This window comes from Protopterus annectens, chromosome 5.part0, assembly GCF_019279795.1.
Source record: "Protopterus annectens isolate FY-2018-M chromosome 5.part0, PAN1.0, whole genome shotgun sequence".
NCBI lineage: Eukaryota > Metazoa > Chordata > Ceratodontiformes > Protopteridae > Protopterus > Protopterus annectens.
In genome coordinates this window covers 1,434,405,548-1,434,423,655 of record NC_056735.1, presented here as the reverse complement: position 1 = coordinate 1,434,423,655, position 18,108 = coordinate 1,434,405,548, and the positions used below count along the sequence as shown (strand labels likewise).

Sequence of the window (18,108 nt, the reverse complement as noted above, 5' to 3'; positions counted from 1 at the left end):
AAGTTAACACCCTCAAAAGAAGGCAGTCACCTATTCATGCCAATAGAAACAGTCCCGGTGAATGTGTGTGTGTGTGTGTGTGTGTGTGTGTGTGTGTGTGTGTGTGTGTGTGTGTGTGTGTGTGTGTGTGTAGGTAGATATGGGTATGTGGGTGTAGGGGAGTGCCTTTACCAATGCAATGCACAGACTGTCAGGGGTAATTTTAGGAAGTTTTTGGACAGAAACAGAACTTTCTTCTCTGTCCTGTACTGATTCACTTATTCAGTAAAAAAGTTATGCTTTCTTGTGCTGTCAGAAGTATTGTATGTTAGGTAATCAGAAAACTGAATTCTTTACTCGTATTAAATCAGCTTAGACAGAAGGAAAAACTATTGTGGTGTATGAAATAGATTCATACAGGGATTGTATAATACCATTCATTCTTCTTGATACATGGAGACATTTTTTTCTTGGAAGTGGCTAAATGACTGTTTCAAATCAAATTAACTTTTATTAAAGTACTTAAAACTAAGTATAGTGTAAATAAAAAAAAAACATGAAAATATATCACTGTTAAAACAAGCTGGCAAAATGTGATACAGTCCAGAATAAATAACACCAAAATCAAACATGAGTAATTAAAAGTAATTCCATAGCTATATAATTCATAGTCTTCATTGCTGTTATACTGACTAAACCATTTTCAGATTCATAGATCTTTATGGACCTGAGTGCAACAACCCATACAGTATATAACTTAAGCTACTGAGATGGCAGATTTCAAAGTTACATTCCTGGTAAGTTAAATGTAAGACATCACAGGTTTCAAGCTGCATCCTTGGAACTACTAAGAGCCCCAAAGTCATCTAGGAGAAAGCTTGTTTTGATTAGTAAGGATCAGTCAACTGTTTTCGATACCAAGGGACCAAAGTCATATAAGACTAAAAATGTGTACGCTAGAACTTTGAATCTTAAACCCAACATATAGTCAGCAGAAATAATCTCTAAAGAACTGGAATGTTGTTGTGTCTTTCGGCTCTTCCCAGTAAGGGGTCGCCACAGCGGAACTCCGGTCCGCTAATGATTGGCAGTAGATTTTTACGTGCCGAGTTGCCAGCCCTGACTCACAACCTTCAATGAAGGTACACCCATTCATGCATGTCTCCACACAGAAGACGCTCTAGCTGAGAATCGAACAGGACAACGTCTTATTGTGAGGCGACAATGCTACCACAGCACCACCACCAAAGAACTGGAATAATATGATAAAAATGACAAATATCAGTCTGAAGACAAACTGAAAAGATCTATACCAGCTGCAGGAGCTGTAGCTCAATGTCAGAGTCCCCAGATATAAAAAATAATAGCAGTTCAGATATAATGTGATTGAAGCATGGATTACCATCAAAAGGTCCTGAAGTGAAATTAGGTGCTTAATCCAGGTAATTTTCCTTTGAGGATAACAAGAGGCCTTCACATCAACTGACATCTAGCCATGATATGTCAGTCAGTCATCAAGGATCACTCAAAGATTATCTACCTTTGGTAGAAACTGTTTCCTGTCTTCCTCATATATAATACAAAGCCAAACTCAAGATAAAGAATCCCTTAAATTGGTGTGAATGGCTTAGGCCTCCATCTTGGATGGAGTCCAGTGATGCCTCCTTATATAGTGAGAATGTATATCACATTACCCATTAGGAACATAAGAATAAAACCAGGTGCATGATCACAAGAGCCATAAGATACCTAGCCATATTTACCTTTAAGTAGACACACATAAATGTTCTTGCCAGCCATTACAAGCACATACTAGTGTTCACCTCCCTCACTGAGCAATGTCATACATCATATCCCTGGTGTACATTTCTGTTCATCCATCTAATCATCAATACTAGCTTTAAAGGTTGACAAAGTAACACTTTGCTTGACCTGTTGTAAGTCATTCCATAAACTGGGAATATGTTGGTTAGGAATCTAGCCCTTTAGTGAGCCTTATTTTGGTCTCTAGTATGGGTGTTTGTAGTGCAATTAGCTTTGCAAAAAAAATAAGAGGTCATAGGATTCAGTCTATCATGACTCAATAGGTGAGATGGAAAATACCTCAAAGCAGTTGGTCAGTTACTTAGTATAAAAGATAGTTGTGTTAATCTGTTGGTATAGTTGAAGGATTTAGGGCCTTTAATTTTCTTGGATAAAATTCACTGAGGCTTTTCAGTTGAGTGATATGCTCAGATTTGTACCTACAAAAGTGTTTATTGTATTTAATGATGGGTTGATGAAGGAGGAGTACAGTAGTAAGATGACATCTCTGGATCTTGAATATATTCCACTGGAAATTAACTAGACCTTATGAAGCATTTCCTGACTACAGTGGAAACTTGATGATTGAATGAGACTGAGTTTTCCATATAAGTACCTAGGTGTCTTATGATCATATCTATCTGAAGATTAGTGCAATTTATGGCATATGAGGATGGAGCAGGTTTCCCAAAGACACTACTATGCTGTATTTTTTTTTTCATTTAACTTGAGACCATTTTAAGTACACTAGGTATATGAATATTCCCACATTTTTTAGAGCACTTTAGTATAAGTTGATGAGTGGATAACATTACTCAGATTGTATCAGCAAACCTGGACAACCACACTTCTAGGATATTGGCTTGAATATCTGCAAACTATATACCAAACATGATAGGACCCATCACTTATGTAATACTCTCTGTTTACAGTTTTATGTTCAGAGTGTGCCAACAACCTTTACAGCTTAGAATCTACAGGATACCCATTTTGTCATCTAGTAGATTATATGGGGTTTTACATTGTTTGTCTCATTTTTCAATAGTACTTGCATAGGGAATAGTGTGAAAGGCCTTGGCCAGGTCATGATAAGCAGAGTGCATGGAATGACCACTGTCCACAGCCTCTATAACTCCCTTTTCAAAGAAGTTAACTACGTTCAGGACATGACCTGTCCTTTAGAAAATCAAACTGATTGGGATCTAGATTGGTTAAGTTGCCTATGTCTGCATAAATGAGTTCTGCTGTGTTACATTTCTTTGCATTTGTATATACGATTGGTGAGAATGATGGGTCGATAATTACCTGAATTGGTAGAGGAGTCACAGTTATGAAGGAAAGTCATAGTAGCTGTTCTACAGACATCACAGACAAACTCTGTGGATAATCAGCTGAGGCTGAACAGTTTAAGTAGAGGCTCAGCTAGTGCATACCTGGAACTGATGAGAATACAGCTTGGTATGTTAGTGCATACCTGGAACTGATGAGAATACAGCCTGGTATGTTAGTGCATACCTGGAACTGATGAGAATACAGCTTGGTATGTTAGTGCATACCTGGCACTGATGAGAATACAGCTTGGTATGTTAGTGCATACCTGGCACTGATGAGAATACAGCCTGGCATGTTAGTGCATACCTGGCACTGATGAGAATACAGCTTGGTATGTTAGTGCATACCTGGCACTGATGAGAATACAGCTTGGTATGTTAGTGCATACCTGGAACTGATGAGAATACAGCTTGGTATGTTAGTGCATACCTGGCACTGATGAGAATACAGCTTGGTATGTTAGTGCATACCTGGCACTGATGAGAATACAGCTTGGTATGTTAGTGCATACCTTGCACTGATGAGAATACATTCTGGTATGTTAGTGCATACCTGGCACTGATGAGAATACAGCCTGGTATGTTAGTGCATACCTGGCACTGATGAGAATACAGCTTGGTATGTTAGTGCATACCTGGCACTGATGAGAATACAGCTTGGTATGTTAGTGCATACCTGGCACTGATGAGAATACAGCTTGGTATGTTAGTGCATACCTTGCACTGATGAGAATACATTCTGGTATGTTAGTGCATACCTGGCACTGATGAGAATACAGCCTGGCATGTTAGTGCATACCTGGCACTGATGAGAATACAGCTTGGTATGTTAGTGCATACCTGGCACTGATGAGAATACAGTTTGATGTGTTATCTGGTCCATTAGAAGTATTATATTTAGGGATTCTAAGAGTTGCTCCATGGTGTTTCCGAGGGAACTAAACTTTCATAGATAGCGGGAGCAATAATGTGGGTAGGTGGGGTAAAATTTGCATGATATTGTTTTACTAATATATGGTCTATATCCTTAAGATTAGACTGTATGATATTATTATTATTATTATTATTATTATTATTATTATTATTATTATTATTATAAAAGTATATGGTGTACAAGACAGTGGTGTGACCAGTACTACTGTATGGTACAGAAACCTGGGCAGTAAAGGCAGAACAGTTGATGAAGCTAGAGGTGATGGAAATGAAGTGCCTGAGAAAGGTGGTAGGATGCACACTGTGGAACAGACGAAGAAATGAGGACATAAGAGCAGAAGCCAAAGTAGATCCAATTGCAGAAAAGATCAAAGAGAACAGATTATGGTGGTTTGGGAACATGTGTAGAAAAGCAGAAGACAGTCTGGTGAGGAAGATTTGGGACAGACAGGAAGAAGGTAAGAGGAAGCAAGGATGTCCAGCAAAGAGGTGGATGGATTGTGTGAAAGAAGATCTGCCACAGTCAGGCATGACTGTTGAAGAAGGCAGGAGTGCGGCACAGAATTGAGAGAGTAAGTGACAGTTAACACAATACTCCAACCCCATGCAGAAAATAATGGGAAAAGGGGGGGCTGATGATGATGATGATTATTATTATTATTATTATTATTATTATTATGAATCATCTTAGTGCATTGTTGTAATTTCCTGACATAACTGAAGAAATATGTGCAGTTTCCTTTGATAACTCTAACGACCATAACTTTGTCTTCTAGTGACATTTTCTAACAATGCCCTTAAGTTCCTTACTGGCATATTTTGCTGTGGTCTTGAGGTAGGGGTATGAGGATTTCCTACATTTTTTCATTATTTTCCTTCCTTTGACATACAGCCTATTAATAGGGCATTTACACCACAGATTTATTCCTGGATTTACCATTGTATTTAAGACAGAGGTATATGGACTTTTCAATGCAGATGTTTAGGTTCTGCAAAAATTGTAGGTGAATGCACCTGATCTTTCAATTTTTACACATTGAAGTAGGTTTGCCCTGGGGAAGTCCCTAAATTTGGTTTTGTTTTGTGATGGGGTAGCACTACTTGATTTGACAGAGATGACTGATTTTTGGTCAGATTTAATCAGGGATGAGAAGATACAGGCTGGGGTACAGGCAGGGACTTGAATGGTAAGGGCCAGGTCACAGATATTTACATCTGAAATTAACAGTTTTGCTTTTTTGCACCAATTGATTTGTATTAAGAAAGCCTAGGAAATGCTGAGAGTATCCATTTTACAGCTATGAGTGTGACAGTTAATTCTTGGGTAATTGAAGGGCCAACCAAGAAGGTGTTTGGTTTGATATTTAAATCTTCAATAGTATTAAGGGAATTTCCATGGTCGTTTGAGGGATATTGATGGGGACCTGTAACTAGTAATGAAGTGCTAGTTTCAGTTCTTTTGGGTGATTTTGATCTCCAGGAGCTCCAAGTTAGGGGTGTAAGTAATTTGGCATGTGGTGATTGTGCTCTGGAAATATACATACTCCCCATAGCTACCCAACACCCTGAAGGCACAATAAATGTTAAACTCAGGTGTATAGGGGTACTATCATTGCACTGAATCTGTGTCTCAGTAACTATGTAGGTATCAATGTGTTTATATTGCAGGAGGGATCCAAGTTCTGGCATCTTTCTATTTAGACATTTTACACTGAGTAATGCCACCAAGGTGTTGTCCAAATTTGAATTTGAGTTTGGTGTGTTGGAATATCCAGTAGGGGGTCTCTGCCTGAAAAAGCATTACATGGGCAGTAAAGGCTGCAGCCAAAATGTAACTGCCCTGGTATGAGAGGTGTAAGCCATACCTGATTAAATAAGAAAACGTATGTACGATCTCATGCCCTGCTGACACATACTTTTTATTCACCAGTGTTTTTCGTATGCTGATGGTTGGTGTTGTCGACACATCCAAGTTGATACATCTATGGACCCGTTGTAATGGGTGATCGGAAGATCAGTGTTTACTTTGGTGTTGACGTCTACGTACTTGCGACAGATTTTTGCGACAGAGTTTGGCAGAGACGTTTAGTGTTTATAGATGGAATTAGATTGTTAAATATGTGTCTTTGCTTGGATGGTTGCATACAACGCATATCGTCTGGATGTTTTTATGGTATCAGGTTGTGAGTATATAACAGCATTTTTTCAGCCAGGGTGCCAGCGGTTGTGTGAATTTGTGATTCCATGGAGGCGGAATAGCGGTTAGTTATGGCTGCTTGACATAGATGGCGATTATGGGAAATGATAGAGTATGGTATGTAGATGGCTGTAACTGATGTTAACAGCAAACTTTAGGGCTCTTCAGTATTGTCTGTAGAGTTTTGGATGGAACTCCTAATGTCATGAGTGATAGTTTAGTGTGAACTGAACATGATTTCAGTGATAGGTTTCATATATACACTTAGTGATTTATTATAGAGTGTTAGATCTCTGCTGTTGTGGCTATTGGATGTGGATTGGAATTATTCTGAAGGTATTGCTGAGTAAGCCGATGGGAGATTTATGTTTTTGCTTGGGTACATGTATCGCTGCTGCCTACATACATTGTGGCTGGTATTGCTATGTGTTTTTTCATTCTCCTTTTTATTCTCTCTGTTTTGCTCTTTCGCTGGTAAGCACACATAAGTTTATTATGATGCATTGTTTATTATGATGCATTCCGTTTTAACATGATGGCAGTTCTGACTGCATTTTATGAGATGTCTGTTTTTGCTTATGTACATTTCATGCTTGAGAGAGATTAATATAATCTCTAATCCCAAGTTGTATTTTAGTTTGATGTTGTTTTTATATCCTTATATTTTGATATATGTTTTAGCTAGTTTATACAGTGTTTAAGCTGAGGAACAATGTGTCAGAAGTTTTCAGTACTGCAGAACAGACTAATTAGTTGATTGATTGTTCAATTAACTATTCATTTGTTAATTAGCTGCACACTATATTGGAGAGGTGTGTCTGTTTCAGAAAGTACAAGTACTGCATTTTAGAACTTAGTTTTGTTTAAGGATCTGAAGAAGCGTGTTGTACCAGCGCTGTCCGATTTAAGTTCGATTAAAGACTTGTGTTTTTATCCATTTATTGTGGTGGTCTGTTCCAGTTTGTTTTCAGTACGTTTGGTTTTGGTGTTTGAAGCAGACCTTTGGGCAACAGCGTCTCCCTGTTGATATATATATGCAGCCAAAATGTAACTGCCCTGGTATGAGAGGTGTAAGCCATACCTGATTAAATAAGAAAACGTATGTACGATCTCATGCCCTGCTGACACATACTCGATCCCCAAAGAATGATGCCAGACACTTAGTCAATTGTTAAAGCCGATTGTCTTGTGCTGGTATCTAGACATCATTACTGGTGAAGAAAGGGCACTACTCAAGATTAGTGTCCTACAGGCCTCTAACACATGCATTGTAAATCCCATCGTGTTTCTCTGTATGTCCTGGGTAAAGCACCTGAGGTCATTCATTTTCACTTTGGCCACCACCAAGTCATAGAATTTTTATGTGGTCTAAGGGACCTTAAGGTCCTTGTGATATCATGGATCCTGGCACTAAATAAGCATATTACAGTCACTTTGCTCTTTTCCAGTCTAGTGAAAGTGGAGTCTCATGCCTAACTATAGAGTCCCCTTTGATTAAAACATTTCCCTGTGTAGATGAGCACTTAGTGGCCAGTACAAACTTAGGCTTGCTTTCCTGGTGACATTGACTCTTGAGTAATCTGGATGGATATTTAGTATGTGTGAGTGGACAAAGATGGTATCACAAGGACCGTAAGGTCCCTTAGTCCACATAAAAATTCTATGACTTAGTGGTGGCCAAAGTGAAAATGAATGACCTGAGGTGCTTTACCCAGGACATACAGAGAAACATGATGGGATTTACAATGTGTTGCCTTGTGTGCTGGAGGTGAGGATTTTTTTATTGTGTTCTAAGAGGCTTTGACATTTTTTTCTTTACAACCTCATCATAAGTTATGGGCTTAATGGTGTGTTGTGATTAATGTGGTGTGGTGGAGGTCTGATGCTTACTGATTGTGGACTGATGCAAGAGGTTTGCCTCCATGTTTCTTAAATATTTACATCTCTTGCAGGTTGCACTATCAATTGTGAGAAGCAGTGAACAGTAAGTAAACATAAGGAAGCTGCTACACTGCCTTAGAACACCTAATGCAATCTAATTGGCCATAGATAGTGTGAGAGCAGACTTTTGACTCATTTTGCCAGAGTGGAGGAATGGGCCAGTTGTAGTACTTAGGGGTTGGAGGGGAAACCACTTTAGAAGGCTCTTATATTTTTTGAATGAAGTATTTAGGGTGATACTCTAAAGTTAGGTTAGTGACGTTGGTGGTTAATCTAGCAGTTTTTAGTGAAAGATAAAATTAGTCTTGCCATGAGTTATGAATAGTGGTGATATTGTTCATTTCATTCTTTCTCACCAATGAGTTCAGATCCGATCCTCGGATCTGACTTGGCCTCATACAGTAGACTTTGGATCCAGCTCTCGAGCTCCTCCCTCTACCCATAATGCTCTATTCCATCACTAACACCTCAGATCAAGTTTGCTGCCTAATATCCCATTTTACAACAGAGACAGACGTAGACAGAAGATGGACAGAAAAAAGACAGGGCTGAAACTAGGAACTGAATAGTTCTAATACAGTCTAACAGGTATTTCCAGAAGTAACAAGGATGGGGGGAAGTGGGGGGAAGGATGGGAGGGAGGGTGAGGAAGAATGAAAATGGACAAAACATATGCCAAGTTATGGTGAGTACATACAGTAACTAATAAATTAGATGTTGTCCTTTTCATTCTTCCTCACCAATGGGACAGAGTCCCCAGTTATGTAACATGCAGGAGGCCCTCATGGAAGGATCTGCCAGAGCACTGACAGCCCAAAAGAAGCTCAGCTTCTAGAAATGTTGTCCAATTTCTAATGTGTAACAAAGGTATGAGTCTTTGACCAAGTAGCTGCAGCACAAATGTCATTAATGGAAGTCCTTGACCAAAAGGCAGATAAAGTAACCATGGATCAAGTAGAATGAGCTTGAAGAGGTTGTGGTAAATTTATTCCTTTCTGAGAATAAACCAATAAAATGCAATCGGTAATCCATTTGGCTAGAGTAACTTTAAGTAACTTTAGATACTGCCTGACCCAAGTGATTTGTGGAGAAGGATACAAAGAGTTGATCAGACTTCCTGAACTGTTTTGTTCTGTGAAGATAAAAACATAGTTGTCTGTGCACATCAAGTAGATGAAGCATGTATCCCCCCTTATTTGAAAAATTCAGAAAGAAGACTGGTAATTGGATGGACTGGTTGATGTTTTTTTTCAGACAACACCTTAAGAAGAAAGGAAGGGTTAGTGTGCAAAGACACCCTGCCTTTATGGAAAATAATATAAGTGGGATTCACTGATAGGGCATGGAGCTCAGAAATTCTTTTTGCTGAAGTAATAAATACTAAGAAGATAATTTTCCAAGAATATTTGTTTGCTGGCTCAAAGCGTTTTTGAGTTAAACCCTGAAGGACCACAGTAAGCTCCCAAGGAGGAGAAAGATCCTTTATCGGTGGTATGAAGAAGAAATGCCTTTCATGAAGGCCCTACACAATGAGGATATCTATTCATCTAAGTGTTCAGATCAGTCACTGTGACTTCAAGGAGATATAAAGGTGGTTTACATGAAGCTCTACATAAGATGTCATTATGAGCGGTGACAAGCATAGTTAGATTTTCATATGTATGAAAACATTCTGTGTGTAGATTGGTTAAAATTGACAGAAATTATAAAAACATAGCAAGAGAAGTACAGGATTCAGAAACGCATAATCCTTTTATAATAAATGTTGGCATAAAATACATTTCTAAGTAATATATTTATATTGTATGCAATGAAACATATGATATATTGTACTATATTTAAAGGGCAGCAATACCCAAATTTAATTTCCTTTACCCAGAAGGTATTTCCTCCCTGCAAAACAATCTTGTACTTCCACACCTATGTGGCATTTCTCAGCTAGTTGATTTAGGAGTTTGTTTTTCAAGCTCTTACATTGTATCCTGTCACATTTGGAAATCGTATTTCCAGCAACTGCACACATACAAGGTATCTGTAGTGATTTTTTGATATTTTACTCTTGCATAGGCTATTAAACTCTTCAGGATCTAAAGATTTGCAGATCTTTTACTGTGTACTGTCATTTACAGTTGCTTTCTTTCTCTTCCCCCAATACCAAAAATCAGCTCAGCTCATTGTAGTCTGAAAGTGAATAAATATGATAATCATTAAGTGCAGTTTCACTAATTATCTAAGCTTTGCAAGCCAGGAAATGCTTTGCTTGGGTTAATGTGGAAAGAAGGGGAGAGAAAGACAATATATGAAACTCAACAGCAACAAAAAAAAACCCTCCATTTTTTGAAAAGGCTATGCTATTTCTACTATTTTGAGAAAAAATTGTAATACATGCATAGAAAAAAGATATGCAAGATTCACCACAAACCAGTAACTGACATTTTTTCTGAATATTCACAAATTTAACAGCATTTGTTACTGCTTCCTTTCTAAAGGAACAGAACTGAGGTCTGCAAGGAGAAACTTAAGCAAATTTATCTCATTAACTGTGCCCTCACAGTACTTTATGGGTAAAAAGTATCTTTCTAATGAAACAAGATCTTGTCAGGATGACTGCTGCCATTATAGCATTAAAATTAGGAATTAGTAGATACTGTGCTGCTGGCATGTTTGGACTGTGTGTGTCACGTTTTGCCTGCAGTGTTATTTAAAATAACTTCACATCTAAAAAAGACTGCTGTGAAGAAGGGTGTAATATACTGTGTCACAGTATTCCACATACAACGCAAAGCAAACTACGAGGCTAGAAACTCCTGAAAGGCTTTGTGCTCAGGCACTGGAGACTTTTATTTTACATTAAAGTTCGGGTTTTTATTGGTCGTGGTGGGTTTATATACTAGGCTAGAAAGGTTGGTACATAAGTTGACTAATGCATTCATGGGTTTGGAATAGGCCCCGTATGACCTGATGAAGACCACTTGATAAGCATACTCTATTTAAAGGGGACTTGTCAGTAAATTACTAGACCCTTAAGAATGATTATCTGTTTAACATATTAGATCTAAAATGGCTACAGGCTATGCTGATCTTACTGATTAAAAAAGTAAGTTATCACATCACTGACAACAGCATTGGACTAGGGTCTGAGCGGACAGTATAAATGGTCTGCCATATACTATGCAAGTTAAAAGAGTACCTCACAAGTATATGACATGTAGTACAGGAGTTTGTAGAGGAGCCTAGCAACCTAGTAGACAATGTGGAGCCTGCATCATTTGTCTGCATTGTATATAGTTGCAAAGGAACTAGGCAGGCAATGTGCAACCTGCATAATTTGCCGGCATTGTATATAGTCATAAAGGACTTAGGCAGGCAATGTGCAGCCTGCATAATTTGTCTGCATTGTATATAGTTATAAATGTCTCTGTTAGTATTCATGCATGTAAGAAAGGAGTCAGCATAATTTGGAACCCTACTGAAGAGAAGGGCGGTGCCTGATAAAGTTAAGCTGCCACTGTTATGAAAACTAGCCAATCAGCTGTAGAAATCTGACTGCACAAGAAGGAATGTGATGAATATTAGGCTGTTGCATAAGGAATAGAAGGAAGTAACTGAAATTTGACTACTGTGTTGGATGTCTTGACATCTGTTACACCATACTAAACAATTAAAATGACAGCAAATAAGCTAACTGTAATGATTCAGTATTTGTTTTATGTTCTACTATTTCAGAGAAAACTGTTTTGATATATTGAGTACGATTAAGCATTGTGGAAAGATAATATAGTAGTAAATAATGTGCTGCTATTAGCATATGATAAGGTGGCAATCTTAAATTCAAGGGCAGTTTCCAGTCGATACCTTAGTGTATTTCTTTTTGTTTATAAAGTTGTTGCTAGTTTGTTGTTGTGTATTTGTTTGTGTGTTTTAAATATTTAGTTTATTGTTGTGCTTGTATCCTAGGGCTAATCCACGAAATTTTAACTTTGACAATGTGGGAAATGCTATGCTGGCTCTGTTTGAAGTGTTATCATTAAAAGGATGGGTAGAAGTACGAGATGTTATCATTCATCGTGTTGGACCTGTGAGTAATTGAAAAAAAAAAAAATTTTTTTAACAATATATCTCTAAATGTGTTGTTACTACCGTTAATATTTGTATTTTCTGCTTATAACAGACACACGGAATATATATACACGTTTTTGTGTTTCTTGGTTGCATGATTGGCTTGACCCTTTTTGTTGGAGTAGTCATCGCTAATTTCAATGAAAATAAGGTAAGTGGAACAGTCTTGATAATGACTACGCTATGGCTGACATATTAAAACACAAGTGTCACAGTTTCACGGATACTGGTATTCACAAAACAAATCTACATTTTTAGAACAACACTATTGGCTGTTGTACAATAAGTAAGCTATACAGGGTGTAGAAAGCAACAAATATAAATGATATATTCACAAGGGAGTGATAGGTGCCTATTTCTAATGCCACAATTTCACGAAAATTAAGTATGCAGTTCATTATGCCAGATTTAACTCTGTCAGAACCCAATGAATTCATATATTCAATATTCAAATATTCATGTAAAGTTTTTCTTCAATTAATTTTAAATAAGAATAACATGCTTAGGATGTTGAACTTCATTGTATGAATTAGCATGAGCATGGGACTTTTATCATGTTTATGTCTTCCATTTCACAACTCTTCTTTCATTCAAAGGTGTACTGTAAAATGGCTTACATAGTCTGACTATGAGATGGGTCAGTTAAGCATGATTAATTGATGGATCTCATGTTGTCATTTTCATTCGTTCCTCAATGAATGGGGTACGGCTCCGATCCCCAGATCTGACTCAGCCATTTTTTTTTTTGCAGCCCAGGATGTGGCTCTTGAGCTCCTTCCTTTACCCATAGTGCCCCAATCACTGCTTTACCTCAGATCTCATCTGCAGCTCTAGCGATCAGTCAGGATTTTGCTCTCTTGAGCTCAAGGAGTTATTGCTCAGATGTGAATGATATTAATATTTTGTGTCTTATTAGTAAATCTATTTTTTCCTTAGTACCTTCCTCTCTTTACCCATTAGAGTTAGTTTAAAATTAGTTTAGACCTTTTCTGCTACTAAGTGTAAATTCTGTCCTACCATCGTTGTTAGTCTTTCTCTTTTTCTTACCTCTCTGGAGGTCATTTTTTATACCATTGCTGGTATTTTCTCCTTCTTTCACCTTTCTCTCCAGAAATCAACTTGGTGGCAAGAAAATGTAGTTTTGGAAATCTCAAGGGCCTTTTCAAGATTCACACAGAGAAGTGTGTCCCAGAGGCAGAGGGGGAAATAATTATAATAATGGAAGACGCCACCCAAGTGGCAGAGGGGGCTGCCAAATCAAGGGTCTTGAGATTCTTTGTCAAACAGACCCTTCCAGTATCACTGAAAGGTTGCCTAACTGGTCTTCTCCAGGGACAGTCTAGGGACTCTTGTCTTTGCACCCAGAAGCCTGGGCAGTCATCACAAAATATATATGGGTGCAAAGAATCATATCCAGAGTATATCTTATCCCCTTTTTACAAAATCCAGCAAAGATAAGTAAAAGTCCTCCCGATGTTCCGCCTGATCAGTGGGAGCAAACAGCTCTGGAAATTCAAACTCTGCTAGACCAAAGAGTCATCCAAGAGATCCCATCAGACCAAAGAGGATCTGTTTTTTTCTCAAGCTACTTTTTAGTGCCAAAGAAAATAGGAGACCTGAAACCCATCCTGGATCTCAAGTTATCTAAACAAGTTCATAGAGAACTCAAAATTCTGGATGATCATGATTCAGTCCCTTCTACCATTGCTCCAGAAAGGTGACTGGATGTGCTTTATATATCTGAAGGATGTGTACTATCACAAAAAAGTGAACAGATGATCCCTAAGATTCCTTTGCTTCTGGGTGGGAGAGAGTCATTATCAATTTGGGGTCCTGCCCTTTGTTCTCACCACAGCCCCCAGAGTGTTCATCAAATGCATGGCAGTGGTTGCAGCTCATCTAAGACTGCAAGGATGCAGGGTGTTTCCTTATTTAGATGGCTGACTTCTCACCATATCAACCAGGCATCAATTGATAACAGCCAGACACTATCTTCTTCAGTTGACTCATTCTCTAGGTATCACTGTAAATCTTGCAAAATACAGACCTCAATCAATACAAGTCTTGGAGTTTATAGGTGCTCACCTAGACTCACTGAATCTTCAAGTGTTCTTACTACAGAGTAGAATTCTTATGCTAAGATCACATGTTAGGTTCAGTCTCATCTCCCTGCAGCCAAACTGACTTTAAGGGCTCTGGGCTCAATGGCTGCTGCAGTCACATTAATACCAATGGCTCATTTTCACATGAGAGTCCTTCAGTGGACTTAACAAGCGCAATGGTCCATCCTACTCCAACCCTTATAATGTCCAATAAAACTGTCTGGTGTATGCAAGGACTCATTACTATAGCAGATCCAATCCAACAACATTTTCCAAGGTTGCCCCTTTATCCGTCTTCCACCAGTTTGGGTAGAGGGGTATTGCTTGGAATGGACTGTTCAAGGCACGTGGACCCCAGTAGAGTCTGAATTGCATATAAATATCCTGGAGATGAGCATGGTCTTATCAGGGTTACAGACCTACCAGAACTCTCTTCTTCTGGGGACAATTTCTATTCAAACAGACAAAATGTCAGTGGTTTGGTACAGCAACAAGCTGGGGGAGCCAGATCTTACCCTCTTTGCCAAGAAGTAGTGAGAGTTTGGCAATGGGATTTCTCATCCAACCATTTTCTTATAGCAACACCACATTCTGGGGAAATCAAATGTTCTAGCAGACAGGCTCAGCAGAACTGTTCTGATGTCTCGTGTGGTTTTTCAATCAGTCTGTGGCAAATATGATCTTTCTCCAGTGTAATCAGCCATGCTGCATTCGATTCACCTCTCCCCTCAACAACAAGTGCAGCAGCTTTTTTGCCCTAACCTCCCATTAGGAACAGTCATCAAGAGATGGTCTAGTCCACATTTGGCCCTCCTGTCTTCTTTAATGCTTATCCTCCCCTACTCCTAATTCCCAAGTTTCTTCAGGAAGCTTTCAGGTTGAAGAGCAAAGTAATCCTCATTACCCCTTTTTGGCCTTGGCAGATTTGGTTTGCCTTCCTATGGTTTCATCGAATGTGTCCTTCGTGGACACTGGAGCCCAGTCGAGATCTCCTTTCATATACATTGGGCCTGACTTATCTGGACATACTAGGCCTCAGATTGACTGCATGGTTTCTCCAGTTTTGATGATGGCTAGACATTCCAGGCTTTCATCTCCTGTTTGAAGAATTTTGTTTTCATCTCATCAACCCTCTACAAGAAAGATTTATAAAAGTAAATAGAAGAGATTTTCCTGATGGGTCCAGCAAAGAGATGTGGATCTTTTCTCTACTCCAGTCCCTACTGTTTTAGAAATTCTAACATTTCTTTTTCAATGTGGGGCCAGTTTATCTATTATTAAAGTTCAGTTGGCTGTCATTTTAAATTTTCATTTTGGAGATAATGCTTTCCCTTTGGCATCATCTAAGCTGTGTAAGGCATTTCTTAAGGGCAACTTTTTACTTAGGCAACCTATTAAGGGCCCTATGCCACCCTGGAATCTTACTTTAGTTTTATAGAGTCTGATACAATTTACAGAGTCTGATACAGTCACCCTTTGAACCCTCCTCAAAAATGGACCTCATGTTTCTTTCATGGAAAACAGTTTTTCTCATAGGCATAACTTCGGCAAGGTGAATCTCTGAACTCCAAGCACTCTCCAAAACCAGCTTACTTGAACTTTCATAAGGACAGAGTTGCTTTATGTACAAATCCATCTTTCTGTCCCAAGGCTGCATCAGAAACAAACATCAATCATGTCATCAATTTGCAAGTTTTCTTCCCTAAATTTGAGAATAAAGGAGAATACATGCTCCATTCTTTAAGTGTACATATACAACTTTGTTTCTATCTTCATAGAATTAAAGAAATTAGAAAGACTGATAAATTATTCATTTCCTTTGCCAAAAAACAAGATGGGTAGGCCTGTCTCAGAAACTACAACAGCCAAATGGATAACTGATTTTATTTCTCATGTGTACTCCTTCAAAGGTTTGACCTTGACAAGACATAGCTCATTCAACTAGGTCAATGGCTACATCATCTGCTTTTTGGTCCAGAGCTTCCATTGATGATATTTGTGCAGCTGCTACTTTGACCAAATCTCATACCTTTGTGCCTCATTATAAATTAGACATTATCTCTGGGAACAGAGCTGCATTTGGCTCTGCAATGTTTCGGAGCATCCTTCCATGAAGGCCACCCAAGGTTCCTGTAGCTGTGGACTCTGTCCCATTCATTGAGGAATGAATAAAAATGACAACATTGTATATTTAAGTTATGTACTTTACATAACTATACATCTGTGTTGTCCATTTTCATTCTTCCTCAACTTCCGTCCCACCTTCCCCCTTCCTTGTTTTTGGAATGACCTGATGAAGTTTAACGATTGCCACCCATTGTCAGCAGGACACTCATGGGTTGAGCTATCTCATCCCATTGTCTGCTGTGTAAAGCAGTGGGATTTTAAAAGTTTTGCTTTTCAGTCGTACCAAATTACTGTAGAAAGACCACAAATACCTCAATTTTTTCCACAGCAATTTGGTTACGTCACCAACCCAGAGCTGCAGGCAGAGCTATTCCCTGTTAGGTCTGAATGCTATAAATCATGCAGCAATCAGCTGCAACTCATAAAGGGAAGAGCCCTAAAAAGGTTGTGGCTGTAGAGTGTTTTTTATTAGCAGTTCTACAGACACTAATAGAAAACTGGGATTTGTCTCCTTTTTTTTTTTCTTACAGACAGAGTCAGCTAGCCAGCAAGCAAGCCACTCCAGCAGCCAGAGTCAGACAGCAAGCCAGTCCAGCAGCCAAAGCTAGTCATCCCCTCCACCAGCCAGAGACAAGCAACCAGCTAGTCACCTACTCCAGCAGCCTGAGCCATCCAGATAGCCAGTCATTCCAGCAGGCAGCCAGCTAGCCAGCCACTCCAGCAGCCATCCAGTCAGCCACTCCACCAGCCAGAGCCAGTCAACCAGCTAGCCAGCCATTCCAGCAGGCAGCCAGGTAGCCAGCCACTCCAGCAGCTAGCCACCCAGCCAGCTAGCCACCCCAGCAGCCAGCCAGTGACACAACTATCCTCTCCAGCAGGCAGCCAGCCACCAGCCAGCCACTCCAGCAGGCAGCCAGCAAACGAGCTTCTCTAGCAGGCAGCCAGCTAGCCAGCCATTCCAGTAGCAGCCAGCCAGTCAGCCACTCCAGCAGGAAAGCCAGCCAGACAGCCATTCCAGTAGGGAAGCCAGCTAGCCCGGCAAAGACTGACTGTAGTGGTAAGTAAGCAAAAGTAGTATTTTATGGCTCTAGCTTTTAAAAATGTGAATATTGTGCTTTATTTCAATTTAAATTTTTAATCTTTACAGATAAATAGGATACATTGTGCAGTATTTAAATCTGTGCAGTGGTTATTTTGAGATTTGCAAGTAGTAGTTTTTAAAGGTATTAAAAGTATGTATCTATGTGCGTGCAAGCATGTGTGTGTGTAAGATGTACTGCTTTGGGTATTTTTTTTATAGTGGTTGTTTAGTGATGACTTGCAACAACTACTTTTAAAAGTGAAACTGTGTATGCGAGTGTAACTTTTTATTTTTTGAGAGGACATGTTCATAGATAAACGTAGTGCATTTTGTATTCTACTAGGTACATGTTGTTATGGCTGTTTCAAGATAATTTGCTTTTATATGCGGGAAGGTGTGTATTTTATTTTTATGCTGTCTTCAATAAGTTTAAAATGTACTGCTTTGATTATAGTGCAGATGTGGCCATGCTGCTGTTGGGTATGCCCTTTACTG

General features: G+C 39.0%; 1 protein-coding gene across 5 annotated transcripts in view; it reads left to right on the top strand.

Moving 5' to 3' along the window:
• NALCN (sodium leak channel, non-selective) overlaps window positions 1-18,108 on the top strand; it is a 3,563,801-nt gene that overhangs the window by 3,062,514 nt on the left and 483,179 nt on the right. For all 5 annotated transcript variants that reach the window (XM_044071239.1, XM_044071242.1, XM_044071240.1 and 2 more), the window contains exons 29-30: window positions 12,142-12,262; window positions 12,356-12,454. In XM_044071239.1, coding sequence (XP_043927174.1) covers window positions 12,142-12,262; window positions 12,356-12,454 — 220 coding nt within the window. The remainder of the gene's footprint in view (window positions 1-12,141; window positions 12,263-12,355; window positions 12,455-18,108) is intronic.